The sequence below is a fragment of the Castor canadensis genome, chromosome 7 (assembly GCF_047511655.1).
Source record: "Castor canadensis chromosome 7, mCasCan1.hap1v2, whole genome shotgun sequence".
Taxonomy (NCBI): domain Eukaryota; kingdom Metazoa; phylum Chordata; class Mammalia; order Rodentia; family Castoridae; genus Castor; species Castor canadensis.
The window spans coordinates 45,813,869-45,829,738 of NC_133392.1; the positions used below are offsets into that span (position 1 = coordinate 45,813,869).

At 32.6% G+C, this 15,870-nt stretch overlaps 1 protein-coding gene and 1 non-coding gene across 8 annotated transcripts in view; one reads left to right on the plus strand and one right to left on the minus strand.

Moving 5' to 3' along the window:
• Positions 1 to 15,870, minus strand: part of Pcdh15 (protocadherin related 15) — a 1,704,270-nt gene that overhangs the window by 20,120 nt on the left and 1,668,280 nt on the right. For 6 of the 7 annotated variants that reach the window (XM_074078880.1, XM_074078883.1, XM_074078878.1 and 3 more), the window contains 2 exons: positions 10,850 to 11,026; positions 3,345 to 4,964 (listed from right to left, as the gene is read on the minus strand). In XM_074078880.1, the coding sequence (XP_073934981.1) occupies positions 4,742 to 4,964; positions 10,850 to 11,026 (400 nt within the window). In that variant the 3' untranslated portion in view covers positions 3,345 to 4,741. Of the gene's footprint in view, positions 1 to 1,282; positions 1,436 to 2,509; positions 2,519 to 3,344; positions 4,965 to 10,849; positions 11,027 to 15,870 lie in introns of those variants that run through there. The other variant, XM_074078885.1, reaches the window with a different exon arrangement.
• On the plus strand, positions 15,333 to 15,464 carry LOC141425335 (small nucleolar RNA SNORA38). Its single transcript, XR_012450395.1, has one exon. It is a non-coding gene; the product is annotated as a small nucleolar RNA SNORA38 (small nucleolar RNA).

Sequence of the window (15,870 nt, forward strand, 5' to 3'; positions counted from 1 at the left end):
TGTAAACACACTTCACTTTACACATAATACTTCACTGCTTTCTAAACATTGTTGCTAAAAAAGATGCTCAACTGAAGAGAATCAAACCACATTGGCTCAATTCCTACATTCACCAATAATTCAAAAAGACGACCTCATTTCCAGTTTATGAAAAAGTTAACACAACACATATTCAAAGAATGAGTCCTGATTTATTATTTAGAAATAGAATGCTATGCCTCAAATTCTAAGTTTAACTTCAGTGTAAAAATAGCATTAACATCAATTTTAATATTATTAAAATTAATCTAAACAGAATCTTGTGTACTGTTATTAATATGGCAAATAATGCATCTGTTTTTAAAAAGTTTATTCATTAAAGGTGAATTTCATGAGTTTTGAGAGTTGCTTTATTGCTACTAGTAAATACTACAAGTGTAACAGGTATATGCTTTAGACCTTCTACTTGACCAATTTCTAGTTAAAAGATTTCCTGAATTTAATTTCACTGTATTCAAATTTGGAAAATCCTTGCTTGTTGTACATGTCATATCCTAAAGTTATCATGAAGGAATGTTTTAAATATAAACAAATTAAACATTACCAAAATGGATCAGAGTATGTAGGTAGCATCATTTTATAGAAACAGTTTTGAAGACTTTTAACAATACAATTTCTTTCAAATTCTATGATACAAAATTGTGTAGAAATTCCAAATAATGTAGGAGGAATGTTAAGCAATAGTAGCAATCTAATAGTAATGTAAATAAAATGATGCTTTGTTAGTCACTGGGCATTTAATATATGACTTCTTTATTTTCATTCTGACTTTAGATTTTGTTATATTAGGTACTAAAATAGTATCTCAGGAAAGACTGAATTTTAAGCCATAGAATTTGGTTTTGATTACCAAATGGGAGTTAGTCTTTATCTCAAATCAGTAATTAGCATTTTATGAATATGCTTTTATCTTATGTCCTATATGATAAAGAAATTTCGGAATCTATCATTTTTCAGAAAAATATCTAAGACCATGAAGGTGGGAAGATTAAATGTAATATCCAAACTATAAACTGCAATTGTATCCTGAAATAGTTTTCTCTTAGTTTCTGTAATTTTTTTTTGTTTTGTGGCTATTACTTTTCAACTTTACTTAGTTTCTCACCTTAACTGTTTTTCTGTTTTAAATAAGTAAAATAAATAGTCCAGTAGGCTGCATTTCCACATCTGGTTAGAATTAAACTCACCACACAGCATCCAGTAGAACACACCTATTCCAAAAGTGACGGGAAGGTCTACTTACATGGTGCTGTCTCCCAGCTCTTCATAGAGATGCGCACCAGGTGGCGGGGGCGGGGGCGGGGGCGCTGCCGTGGGAGCAGGGGCAGGTGCTGCTGGTTTGGCCGCAGGTAAGGCAGATTGTATTCGGGCTGTCTTGGTGCATTCAGCTTGGCGTCTTGGGTAAAGTAAGGTTGTCTTGTAAAACTTATTTTAGAAATCATATGCTTATCAATAGGCTATCTTTTAATTATTAGGTCCAGTTTTCAAAGAAACCCACTTGAAAACATTTCACACAAATATTTGAACTCACAAACCCATTTAAAGACAAAGGCATCCTCACAAAGTTTTACATTTAATTCCCTCTTCTTTCTTTAAAATATTTACTCCATGGAAAACGGGAAGAATTCATGGAAATATATGCAAATTATGTTAATTGGTAATATTAGAGTTAGATAAGATAAATATGTTCTGGTGTTCTGTTAATACATAGTGGGATTACTATAAAATATGATAATGCACTGCATATTTCCCAAAAAGTTAGAAAGGATTTTGAATGATTTCAAATGACTTATACATGTTTGAAGATGTGGGTATGCTTACAATATATATTCATATATTATATATATATACATATGCATATACGTGTATATATGCATAATATACATATATACATTAATGTTACTCCATCAACATTTATATGTCAGTTAAAAAATTTAAAAATGGAATTTTTTAAGTGTGATGAATTATTGGTACTTGTTTAATGGATCTCTTTGATAAAATGAAGCACATAAAAGATAACTCTCCTTTATTATTTGTGTTTTTTGTGAAGTTATTTTCTTAAAAATTATTTTCATATTTTTGCATTACTTCACAAAGGCTGTATAAGTGTAGAACAGACATTTGGTTAGCTTTTATGTTGTTTTGATTACTAGGAATACCTGTGTTTCTTGCATTAGAATTAGACTGCTGTTTTGAATATGGACACTGATTCTTAATTCATTTCTTAAAATCAAAATCTCAAAGGTTAGAAATAATTATAACATGTTCCTCTTTCATGTTTACTCTAGTTATATCCAATTGTCTAACGTCAGCCTTATTTCATAAATACATCAAACCAAGAAGTATACAACTATAACAAATTCAAACAACATATAATAAATTGTTCTGGTGTACATGACTACTTCATCACTAAAATGGTGGCTTTGCTTTCTCTATTAAAGTTGTGCAAAATATTCATAATTATACTTACACTTTAAACCTGTTTGGAAATGAGCAAGAAAAGAAAAGGAGAAAGCAATATTAGAAATCTTGCACTCACAATGTTTTAACATATAACTTATTCTAAGTTTTCAGTAATTAAATGGCCAGACCCATAAGGACAGAATTAATGCCTTGGTAAGGAAACTATTTTAATTTGGCAAGAGAAAATGGGGGGGCACTTCACTTTTTTCTGTTAGTTGTACAAGCTGTTAAAAACATTCATTACAAGAAATTTTTTAAAAACTGAACTAAGTGGAACAAGAAAAATTAGACTTAAACACAGAGATGTGAATTTTGAAACATGATAGAGAAAAGGAAAATTAAACATGATCTGACTTTTATAATTAGCTTTTTGGTTTACTGGGCTTGATGAATATTGAAGGAATGGAGTGAATCCTGCAGCAAGCTCTGATTACATACTTGACCGCACTCTGAAGCCTAAGCTAATATTCTAAGATGTCATTCTTGTCATCTTGTGTCTTATGACGCTTTTTATCATATTTGCGTTTCAATCCTCCATACATAGCAAATTTCAAAGATAGGTCATAATATCAAAGAATAACCATCCATTTCTACCTTATTTGCAGGCAGAATCTGAGTGTACACTTTAGATCTATAAATATTTGAATATTTCCTTGACATAGGAGCAGAGCAAAACTCAGTTTGTTTAATTCCATTAATCTATTAAAATCCATAATGAAATAAATTCATAGGGTATTGAACTGATTACTACAGAAAAAGACAAATATTGCATTAATATTTAAATATTAAGCATCTTAATTTTTTGTTAAATTTCAGACTGCTGATTTTAACATCCAGGGCTTTTCATTTTTGATTCTTATACTATGTCCCAAACCAAAGAATTTTTCACACTGACTTTATTAACAGCAGGATATAATAAAGAGTCTTTGGGTAATAATTAAATGAAAAGAGACAAATGGTAATACAGAATAAAAACGGACCTTGGTGTTGGATTAATGGGTTAATGATTTAAAATGACTTCTACAGTATTGTTTTGTTCATATATTACAGTTTAGTGTGTTCGTTGATTTGTTAAGGATACCTTAAAGTCCAATATATTAACCTAAATGTATTTGTAACTGTATGTTGCATTTGTGTTGAAAATACCCGTACAATGTCTTCATGCATGGCATACTTTGGAAATTTTAGGTTGGAATTATCTTGCCATAGTTAATTCAAAAGAAAATTTTCAGTGTTTGAGAAGAAAGACAACAATTTAAGAGTATATAAAAGTGTCTTAGTTCTTTCCCTGTAGGTATTTTAAATGATAGATAGCAGTTCCACTATTATTTCTTACTGTTTGCTACATCAAGTAATTTATATGATTTATGTTGCCTGTCTTTTATTTACTTTATTTTTCTGGCACCCTCATGGCTACCTTCCTTCTTAACCAGCTCCCCATTTTTTTTCATTCATTGTCAATGGAGACATATTTAAAATGTGTAGTCCTCAACCACAAAGTCTGCTATCCTACCATCAAATCCAGTATATTCCTATCCTACCTCAATATAGCTTTTTTTTTTTTCATTTTGGTTATATTGGGGTTTGAATTTGGGGCCTTAGCAATTGCTAGGCAGGTCTGTACCACTTGAGTCACAGTGTAGCTATTAGCTATTTAAAAGAGTTATGTATTATAAATTGATTTGACTGTAAGAAATGAAAAGACTGAGGGTCTGTACAGCCCAAATACACTGTCAGATATTAAAAGGCTCTAGCAAGGTTACCCAGGAACAAAGAAAACACATGGAAAAAATCATACATGGCACATTCATTTTATAATGATCTTGCAAACACTATGACCATCTGTGTGAAAGTAGATTTAATACTATGGACAGAAAAACTAACATGATAAAGTAGTGAGTTTATAGACCTTTCTTTGGAATTGGGAAAAATGTGCATCTAGAATAGGATATTCTATTGCTTTTTTGCCAGGCCTTTTCTCAGGGGACTCTTAATCCAAAAAAGAGAATAAACAAAGCCACTGAAGACTGCCTAATAATCCTACTAACCTGGTAGAAACACAGGAACATTGAGCTGTCTGTGAGAAATTTATGGAAAGTTTGCATTGCTTTTTCAAGGAGGGTGACTTGGTAAAAGGAGGATAAAGCATCACAATTTTGGAACTGCAAAGTCACATGACCATAGGTGGTTTTTTGAAGGCCTTCCTGAGGAACTACCCATGTTTAACATCCTTGGATACTTACTGCCTGTAGCTGACTAAGACCACCAGGATGGCAGGAATACAGCACAGGATGATGATGAAAGCCAGAGCCAGCAAAGCCCCTTCCGTGTATCCTAGACTTTCTCCTCGCTTTTTAATGCTGGTCACTGCCTCTGGAGTCCGGATCTCCAGAATGCGTCCTCCTTCCCCATAATACGGCTGAAAGTCCTTATTGATATCAAGCAGCTTGCCATCCAAAAATCTTTATTGTTAGACAAATAGCAAAACTGATGTTAGAAGAGAAAGGTCCATTTTAATATAAATCTTTTTGTAAAAAGAATTTTGTAAAACGTTTTAATATTTTAATAAAAACAAAAACTGAATTAGAAGTATTACGAATTATAAGAAAAGAATGTAAAAAAGCACAAACAATAAAAGAGTAACTACACATTTATATACAAATATCAAAGATATTGACAATAATCCTTACTTGATATGATTTCAGACTGCAATAAACTAATTATCAATATCATTGACCTTATTATGTTGAGACATTCACATTATTATATTAATCTAATGGAGTAAAATATAATATCTTAAATATATACCATAATTTAAAATCATACCGATGCATTTCATCTCTTGTGTCTTTAGGATCTGTTTACAAAGTGTAAACAGAAAACATTATAATACTGACTTGCTGCTGGCCACAAACCTGAACAATTAGGGAATCAAATCTGAGATGCCAACCAAATCTTCAGTCTCAAAGTCAATATTTGTTTTCCACCACACCATCTTAACTGTCAACAGTCTTAAATCTCAAACTAAAAAAATGTTTGATGGGAAAAGGGTGACTCAAAGTGGTCTTTTTTAAGCTTAGGGGAAAAATAGATCATATAAATGATGCAGATAGTTTATTGGTATAGCTGAAATGACAGGAAAAGGTGGCCAATGGAATCCCATCATTTTTGTAAGATGATTCTCATAAATACACTTCCAATAATGAGTATTGAATTGAATTCTTACAAGTTTTGATATTTTTTGTAGATGGTCTAGGTAGATAGCATAGGCTGCCCTTGAATTTGACATCCTGCTTCCACTTCCCAAAGGCTAGGATTACAGGCATATTTCCAAACTAGAAAATAGGATGTCCCCTTTAAAAAAAAACCTGCTGTTATAGATAAAATTGTACTTTTTTATAGTAATTTTCCTGGATCATTTTTAGATGTTAAAATGTAATGAAAATTTAGTCATTTTGCTTGAATTGCTTATGAGATAAGGAAAAGGATTCTAAATGAAGTATAGATTAAGACTTCTGTTAGAGGAACTATATTATTAAACACGGAAGAATCAGAAGGAGGGAAGGAGGATGATTGTGGGGAAAATTTACCCTTGCCACGTAGAAATCATTGATAGATCACAGTTTATTGGACTCTTGTATTTTATATCCAGATGCCCTAAAAACAATTGCTAGTCTTTTTGCACTAACACAGCCCCATTATTTAGATATTTGTTTGAACTTATTTTTCAATGGAAGTAATGTCATAAACAATTGTTTAGTACAAGAGAAGATCACTTTTGACACTAAACCCGATCTAGACTATTATTCTTTAACTTTGTACAAAACAATTTGCCTAGGTAAATGTTTCTTGAGTTTTTTTTTTCTTTTTGGCATTTTATTATGCAAATGAGATTAATTTTATGCTGTTATAAAAGAACAAATTAGCTAATTTTTAATAAGTTGATAGAAGATATGTGCACATGTAAAGTCAAAATAAGAGAAATCCACAAACACAAGGGGCATTTGTACTTGCTCCAAAAATCTATGGATGTCCATAAAATAGATTGAGGACTAGTCAGGAGACAGAAATCTTCTTTATGGTGCAGAAATAAGAAATAATCATTTAAAGCTAGGGCACAAGCACAGACTATGTGATTCCCCAGAGATTTACTTCATACAAAGTTAGAGCCTTAGCTGGCAGCGAGTGAAAGGGGAAGAGCAACCATCCCTAGAGCTCAGGTGAAGGTACACTGCTTCTGGAAAAAAGTCATAAGCAAAACTTCACTACACCTGAAAGGAAGAAGAGCAGAAACTCCACCTGGGCCTGAGATTCCTCTGTACCAGCATGGAAGAGTAGCTGACAACTAGTTGGAGAGGGACAACTACTCCATTACACCTAAGACAAACCACAACTACAGAGCACCATCTCAAGGCCCAAACAAGGCTAGAAAAAGGGAGCCAATGAACCCCCAGTTCACACTTCAACCGTGGATGCCATCAGAAACAAGTCCCAAGCAAGAGAAAGGAGCACTGTGGGTGAGATGCGAGTGTGCAAAGAAGCCTATTTATGGCACAGGCATGCAGGAACTTCCAGAACCTGAAGGTTGAGCAAAAAGACCAAGAAAACCCCAGTGCCCAGCCCTTGTTCTCAGAATCAGTGACAATATGCACCAAGAGAAAAATTAGACGTTTGTGGCACAGTGAAAATAATGATCACACACACAAAAAAATCCAATTTAACTCCTGAATAGATTTACTCAACAGAAGAAGGGTATATGCACTTATACGCATAAACTCTAACTTCTGTCCTTACTGTTCTTCCATATATCTGGCATCCAAGAAATAAGACACAAAAGGACTAGAAAATAATGTTCACAACATCTATTTCAAGAAATGAAATAGCAGAAACAGTCTGAAATAACCTAGGTATTGGAATTATCTGACAGAGACTTTTTCATAACTCTGATTAATACATTACAGAATCTAGTAGAAAGTGAAAGTAAAGCCTGAGCCCATAAGGAGATTCAGAAGAGCATTGGAAATGATAGGAAAGAATCTGATGGGAATGCTGAAGATTTTGATTTAAATCAAGATGGAGAATTTTATCAATGAATTCGTCAATAAGCTCACACACATGATCCATGAACTTGAAGAGAGAGCAGTAAAAATTATCCAAACTAAAGCACAAAAAAAGTGAGGGATGTGTGTGTGTGTGTGTAGGCTCAGAACAAGAACAGAGCATTTAAACACTGTACATTTGAAATTAGAATCCCAGGAAGGGAAAATGAGTATAAAAATATTTGAAAGAAATATCCCTCCCCCAAGTGTAAGTTCTTGGCATCTTTGTTGAAAATCGGTTGCCAGTAATCTAAGAGTTTACTTGGGAGTTTTGTATTCTCTCCCATGCATTTATGTGTCCGTTCTTTTATACCATATCTATGCTGTTTTTAGCTACTGTTGCTTTATGGTATATTTTGAAGTGAAGTAGTATAATGCCTTCAGCTTCGTTCTCTTTGTTCAAGATGGCTTTGTTTATTTGGGTCTTTTGTGGTTCCATATGAATTTTAGGATTCATTTTCTATTTCTATAAAGAATATCATTGGTATTTTGGTAGGGGTTACATTCTATAAGTAGATTGTTTGGGATAGGATGCAGATTATAGCAATATTAATTTTTATGTAAGAAGAATATTTTAAAAATGTGTCCAGAGCATGCAAATACAAAACAACAAAAAACAGATCAGTGATTGCATGGATTTGGGGGCAAGGAGACAGAAATAGGGAAACCTACCAATGGTTATGAATTCCTCTTTCATATAACAATGTTCTAAAATTGATTGTGGTGATGGTTGCACAAGTCATTGAAAAACAGTAAGAATCATTGGATTATACACTTTAATGGGTGGATTCGTGTGGTATGTGAATTATATCTCAATAATGTTGTTTAATAAATATTTGAAGATATAATGTAAGAATTTCCAGGAAGAAAAACAATAATAACAAAAACAAAAACAAAGGTACAAGCAAAAATGGTGGATCCGATGAGTTCAGAGAATCATACAGAGATATAAACAAAATAAAAGCAAGGTGAAGTTATCACAATTAATGAATTCAGATATGCAAAAGTAAGAAAAAGCAAAATACCAATACGTTTGCTAAATAAAGTTACTAACATGTCATCAAAAGTCATTCCAGTCTACTCCATTCCTTTACAAGCTTTTTATTTTTTGATTTATTTAAAATCATTTTTAAAATCAAAGTGAATTTATTAGAGTGGCTATTACTATTTTTGTTTCTAATCTTCTGGCCTGAGATTTCTAAAATCCTTAGAATCTTAGATTTTGAGATAAGTGGAAATTGATCAGTATTTTCAGCTAGTAGCTCAAAAGTTCAAGATGAAAACTCCTAAGACAAAATTTTAATAATTCATGTCTACTTTAGCCTTTCTTTTTTTTGAACTCAGGGCCTACACCTTGAGCCACTCAACCAGCCCTTTTCTGGGATGGGTTTTTTTGAGATAGGCTCTGGTGAACTATTTGCCCAGATTGGATTTGAAACAGAATCCTCTTGATCTCTTCCTCCGGAATAGCTGGGATTATAGGTATGAGCCTGGCTCCTGGCCTCACTGTAATATAACATATTTTTAAATTTATCAATATTCTCTCTTGGCTTACTTCCAAACATTTTACCAGTAAAACATTTGCCAGTCCAATTAAAATTATAATCACCATAATTTTACTCCTTAATCCCAGATGAACCTAGTAAAAAATGGATGTTTTTATATTTAAGAAAAATAAATTAAATATAATCTCTTATCACATTTACAAATAAAACCAAACTAAGTCAAAGATGCTTAGTGAGGTGAATCAGTTGTAGAATGCCTGCCAAGCAAGCACAAGACCCTGAGTTCGAAGCCCAGTACTGCCAAAAGAATTATGTAAAAAATTAAAAATGCAGGTGGATTTTAAAAAAGAAGTGCTAATAATAGGCACAGAATATATGAATTACTTTGAAACTCTAGTTCTAAATAAACTTTTTAGGGTTGGGAATATAGCACTCGCCTAGCATGAGAAAGGCCCTTGGTTTGATTCTCACCACTACATGCAAGGAAAAAAACTTTATAAAAATAAAGCTTTTAAGCTAATGAAATGCACAGAAAAGTTTCAGTAGATCTAAATATTGCTTCATTTGGACAGTTATGATGCCTGAAATAGCAATTACCTCAGTCATTTGTACTTCCCCATAATGATGAGTATGTTTTCTTGAAACTAGCCCAAAAATCTATTAAAATAAATTGATGAGTAAAACAATAACTATGACTATTTTAAAATTATACTGATATTAAATCGCTATTTCACTATTGGTTAAAAAAAGAGCAGAGGAATTTCATTGATGAACAGAATTAAAACTACACTAAATTCAGAATTTATAAACTTTAATAAAGCCTGAATAAATATTTATTTTCTGATAAATGTGCATACACACATTAATATATTTGTAAATTTAAACATGGAAATGTTGATATGCTGTTGGATATATATATAAAAATGAAACTGTATTCTGAATTTTCACATGCATTTTATGAAAATGTGTATATAAACTATTTGGAATACATACATATGATACATATCAATATTTTTAATTTAAAATATGTCTAATTTTAAATAAATTATTCCAAGAGTCTGTTGGACACTAGGTGTCGCTGGAGTAAAGCCAAAAACACCAGCACCTTTTTTTTTTTTTAAAGGATTAAACAGTGCAAGAATAACATACACTGGAAAATATATAGCAGCATTTCATTTAAGATTCTGTAGTTTCTTTCTTTGATTTATAACTCAAATATTTAAGTTCACAGCAGGATGAAATTTCATATAGGGTATAGACTTAAAAGGGAGTGATTATTCTCTCTGCTCTCCACCCCAAGTCAAGGGAAAAATCAAGAACTAATTTTTTCTGATTCATTAGATTTGTAAGAAAGCTGCAGTTTCTCTTAGCATTTGAGCATACTGAAATTGTTTCAGGCAAACTACCACTTCAAGAATCTGAATTTTCCTCTCAAACAGACAGAGCAATGGAGCAAGAGTAAGGAGTCAAAAGAAACTGATCTCAAAGAGCTGATCCTTACTCATCAGTGTAACAGAGCTTCTGCTGCTGGTATGAACAGCACTTTTGAAATCATTCTAGCCCCAGGTTGGGCCTTAAAAGTCCATGTAATATTCCTAGGTTTGACTCTAAATTTAGTTTACAGTTTCAGCAACATTTTGATGAGTTTTAAACTTTAAGTACCTATACACATAGTCTTAAATTAGAATTACTTATAGGTGCTTTGTAACTGTGCAACTGCTATAGACAATAAAAAGCACTTACTTAAAAAGCTCGTTTCTGTCAATGGCTCTGTTTGTTTGGGGGTCGATGGCATAGACGGTCAGGTCACATTTGGTGTAATCTTCTAGAGAAAAGGCATCTCCATGGCGGCGAGCACCAATGGACTCCACCACGACCTTGGCACCAGGAATTTGCTCCTGAACATAGCGATCCAATATCCTATACATCAAACAAAGTGGAAAACATGACATTCTCATGGGCTTATTGGGAATAAAATATCACCTTCAACTTGAAACGACATTCACTACATGAACAATGATGGCAGCCTGGATTTCAGTAATGTTTATTGAATGTTAATCCTTGAAAAATTCCTATTTTTCTCAGTATTTAGCTCCCAATGATACTGTAAGCCAAATAAAGTAAAAAGAGGTCATCAACCATGTCCTATTTAAGTCTAGACATTTTGAATTTATTATACCACTTGCGTTTTTACATGACTCCTGGAATATGCCAAATAAGTTGTATAAATAAAACTGTCTATGCTTTAAAGTAGCCATTGGGGTCTTGGGACTGTTGATTTCACATGGTTGATGTCATAAATTACAGCTCCCAATCAAAATCTGTAATAATGGCAGCTAGCTATATTCTAAGGTGTGTGACTAAGGTACCTGTTTTCTTTGGTGCATTATAGCAATGAGAAAATGTAGGCACATTTTACAATGGCAAGTTTACAAAATAAAGATAAAAATATTACATATAAATCCCAAAGGGTATTTAGGTGAAAAAAAACTAAAAGACACAGCTATCTCATATAGAATAAGTTATATTCAATAGAAAAGACAGAACTAATGTTAACTAATAGGTAATTTTCTGGAAATTATATTTTCTTCTAATTTCACAATTTTATTTTAATTGAAACATGAATTATTACCATATAAATATCTTTAACATATTTCTACAAATGGAAATTGTATTCATAACCATTCCTTATTAATTTTTTTCTGTTATTTTCACTTACAGATGAATATTTGAATGCATATTAAATATTTGTAGTAATTGATGTATGACCAAATGAATAATAATTACTATATGTGACAGATATTTTAATTTTTTGAAACAGGGTCTCACTATATAGCTCAGTCTGGCCTTAAATTCACCATGTAGCCTGAGCTGTCATAGAACTAGCTGTTCTTCTACCTCAGACTGAGGAGAATGCTGACACTACAGGTATGTTCCAACACACTTGGCTCTTTTTAAATTTATCTGTAGATTCAGTGTTCCTTTTGGAGTCCATCTTTGAAAAGTTTTGGGGGGAGATAGTCACGTATTGTAAAATCCTTTGATACATCTTGAAATAAATTTTGCTTTAGATATCAAATTGACCTACCTATTAAAAATATATTGCCTAAAGAATTTGGTATATTTTTGATTTTCCTTTAATTCAAACATAATAAAAAATGAAACATTAAACTAGGTCATTCTTTCCCTTTTATCCCACCACCCACCCTCACTAGTCTCTTCATCTTATAGTATCTGTTTTTCTGACAAGATCCTTGCAGAAGGAAGAGTCAAGAAAACATGGAAAATAGAAAAAGAACTCTGAAAATACCACTTAACAGTTCAATGAAGCCTCCTTGGGAAAATGAAGAGAATAAGAGTGCTATGAAATGTGGACTAATTTAACTTTATTCAACTTAAATTTTAGGATATTTTTCCCTGAGATTTGTGCTCACTTAAGACAACTAAGAAAAGGCTTGGTGAGGAATCATGTTATACTCTTGACATTCCATAGATACAATCAGTAACAACATGGCATTGATAAACATTGATGTTTGGCTTCAGTTTTCAACTCTTATACTTATCAGTTGCATAATTATAAATTCTCAAAGCCTCGTTTTTTATCTCCCTATTTCATCTTCTTCAACATCTTAAGAAGAAAATCTGCATACAAGTTTATATTTTCAGAGTTGTAAAATATGAAATTTAAAATGAATGCACAGTTATCTACTAAAGTTACAGGAAAACTCACATAAGTGTGAAGTAGGAAATTTTTCACTCACCCTACAAATATTTGCTGAATTTCTCTCATGGACACAATACTGTTGTAGACCAAGAACATATCAGTGAACACAACAAATACCTCTAACATCAGAAAATTTACATGCAAATTGGTCAAGAAAATGAACAGATAATGAAACAAAATTGGTAAGGTTGTTAGGAAAATCATTGTTGAGAAATTGATATTTGAGCAAAAACTTTAGTAGACTATGATTTAGATGTTTTGAGCAAAAGTGTTTTAGGAAGAAAGAATTACTCAGTGCTGGTGCAAAACAATCTGATGTCATAGTGTGTGGCTGAAATACCAATACTTGGGGCAGGTCATATGGGGACTGTAAGGATTGTAAGGAGACTGTTAGGGTTGTTTATGGTGAAACAAAGATGTATTGCTGAGTTTTAAATATGGAAGTAATGTGAACTATCTTACATCAAAATGAAGTACAACATTGAGAATATGCTGAGAAGTGGGTGCCAGTAATAAAATTAGGAAATCTAGCCAGTACTGAATTTAAGGTAAGAACTTATTAAACATTTAGCCTACTCAATAATTTGGAGGAAAAGACAAATTCTAAATAGTGACTATGAGAAATACATGAAACATATAAGCAAGTTCTAATATTTGATTTACTATTATGCTTGGGCAAATATGTGCCAATTTGCAAGAGGTATACAATCTTAAAAACAAACCAAAAACTTGATAATTAACCAAACAAATATTATAATGATTCTAGGATAGTCTAGATGAATGCTACTTCTTTGTGACTGTTCATCTTAAGTAGGTTAATTTTTAAAGATAGTTCTTTAACAAAATGTAAAGGAGAGATTGAGCTTTACAGATCAATTAGGATGCTTTGTTATTTTCTTTGAAGTGTGTGTCTAGGAAGCGGTGACTTTTAAGAGAGGACAAACCTTAGTTCAGGTTACTTCCTTCTCCCACTTTTTGTACTGAATATGAGGAAACATATTTACTGAATGCAATATTTCTTGAGAAGCAGTGAAGTTTCAGAGATTTTCTACTGTGACCTGCTCATGTCTTGGTTCCCACTGACGTTCCTGCTCATATGACTTTCATGTCAGTTTTTTCTCTGGCCCCCCTTGATTAACTAGCCTACCCAAATAGTGGCTGCTAATTCATAATAATCTTTCCATTCTCAAAACTAGATGACCCTCAGTTTAGCGTCTTCTGTTAAAGTCCTATACAATATTTTACCCTACTTCCCCAATATCAGAGGGGGACTTTTCATGCATGACTTCCCATGCTTGGCCTTTTCCAATAAAAATTTATACTCTGATTGATATTTCTCCACAGTAGTTCCTCCTCTAACTTTAGTGAAGTATAATTGATATTCCAAAATAAAAAAAAAACAAATAAAAACATGATGTATACAATTTAATATGCTTGGACAAATTTGTATATTCATGTTACCTTCACCACAGTTCAGGTAATCAGCATATCCATTACTTCCAAATGCTTCCTGGTGTTCCTTTTTTGTTTGTTTGCTTGTTTCTCATAGTAAAAAATTTAACAGGAAATGCACAGACCAATTAAGGATGGTTTGTAATATTCCTTGAGGATGAAGAATTTTAAATTCAACAATGCTTTATTGTTTACTACAAGTGCTATATTATATAGCAGATCACTGGAACTTATCATGTATAACTGTAACTTTATATCCACTGGAAAACAAATCCTCAAATCTCCTTCCACATTCTCTGATAATTATCATTCTATTATCTACTTCTATACTTTCAATCACTTTTGGTTCCTCACATATGAGGAATTATGTAATATTTGCCCTTGTTCTGGTGATTTATTTTATTTTATTTTTTAATTTTTATTTTATTCATATGTGCATACAATGTTTGGGTCATTTCTCCCCCCTTCCCCCCACCCTCTCCCAACCCCCCCTGCTCCCTCCCTTACACCCCCTTACCCCTCGCTACCCAGCAGAAACTATTTTGCCCTTATCTCTAATTTTGTTGAAGAGAGAGTATAAGCAATAATAGGAAGGAACAAGGGTTTATGCTAGTTGAGATAAGGATAGCTATACAGGGAGTTGACTTGCATTGATTTCCTGTGTGTGTGTGTTACCTTCTAAGTTAATTCTTCTTGAACTAACCTTTTCTCTAGTTCCTGGCCCCCTTCTATTTGCCCTTGTTCTGGTGATTCAGATGACTTATTTCACTTAACATTTACAGATTCATCTATGTTATCACAAATGAAAGAATTTCCTTTTAGGGGGAGGGGGATTAAATGATCTTCTATTATATGTATATATTTCTTTATTCACTTATGAGTGGATACTTGTGTTGTTTCCATATGGACACTACTGTGAACCATGTTGCAGTGAACATGGGAGTGTAGATACTTCTATGAGAACCTAATTTCAATGCTTTTGGATACGTACCTATAAGTGAGGTTGCTTGATCACTTACTAGTTCTAGAATTAAAAAAAAATTTATCAGACCCTCCTACAAAGGCATGTCTTTGGTTCTCTGTCTTTGGACACTTAAGAATAGGAGGCAAAGAAATGTGAATTTGGGAGAAATCTGGGACCAGTTTGAACCCCACAGGCTCAAAATCAACCATCCTACACAGAAGAGAAAAAAGAAATTTCCGGAATCTCTGCAATGTTTTCCATGATGACTGCAACATTTTACATTTCCATCAACAGTATTTACTTGTTCCAGTTTAACCTCAATCTCACCAACACTTTTTAAAATTATATCCAACTAGTACATGCAAGGTGATATCTCATTTTGATTTTTGACTTTTCTTTCCTGAAGACTAGAGATGTTGAGAGTCTATTTCATATACCTGTTGTCTATTTGTATGTCTTCTTGAACAAATGTCTGTTGAAGTCATTTAACTTTTTTTATTGGGTTATCCTACACAAAATTAACTAAACATGTACATAAGATTTGAATGTAAGGTTTGAAACTATAAATTATAGAAGAAAATACAAGGGTAATATTCTTGACACTGGTCTTGCCAATGCTTTCTT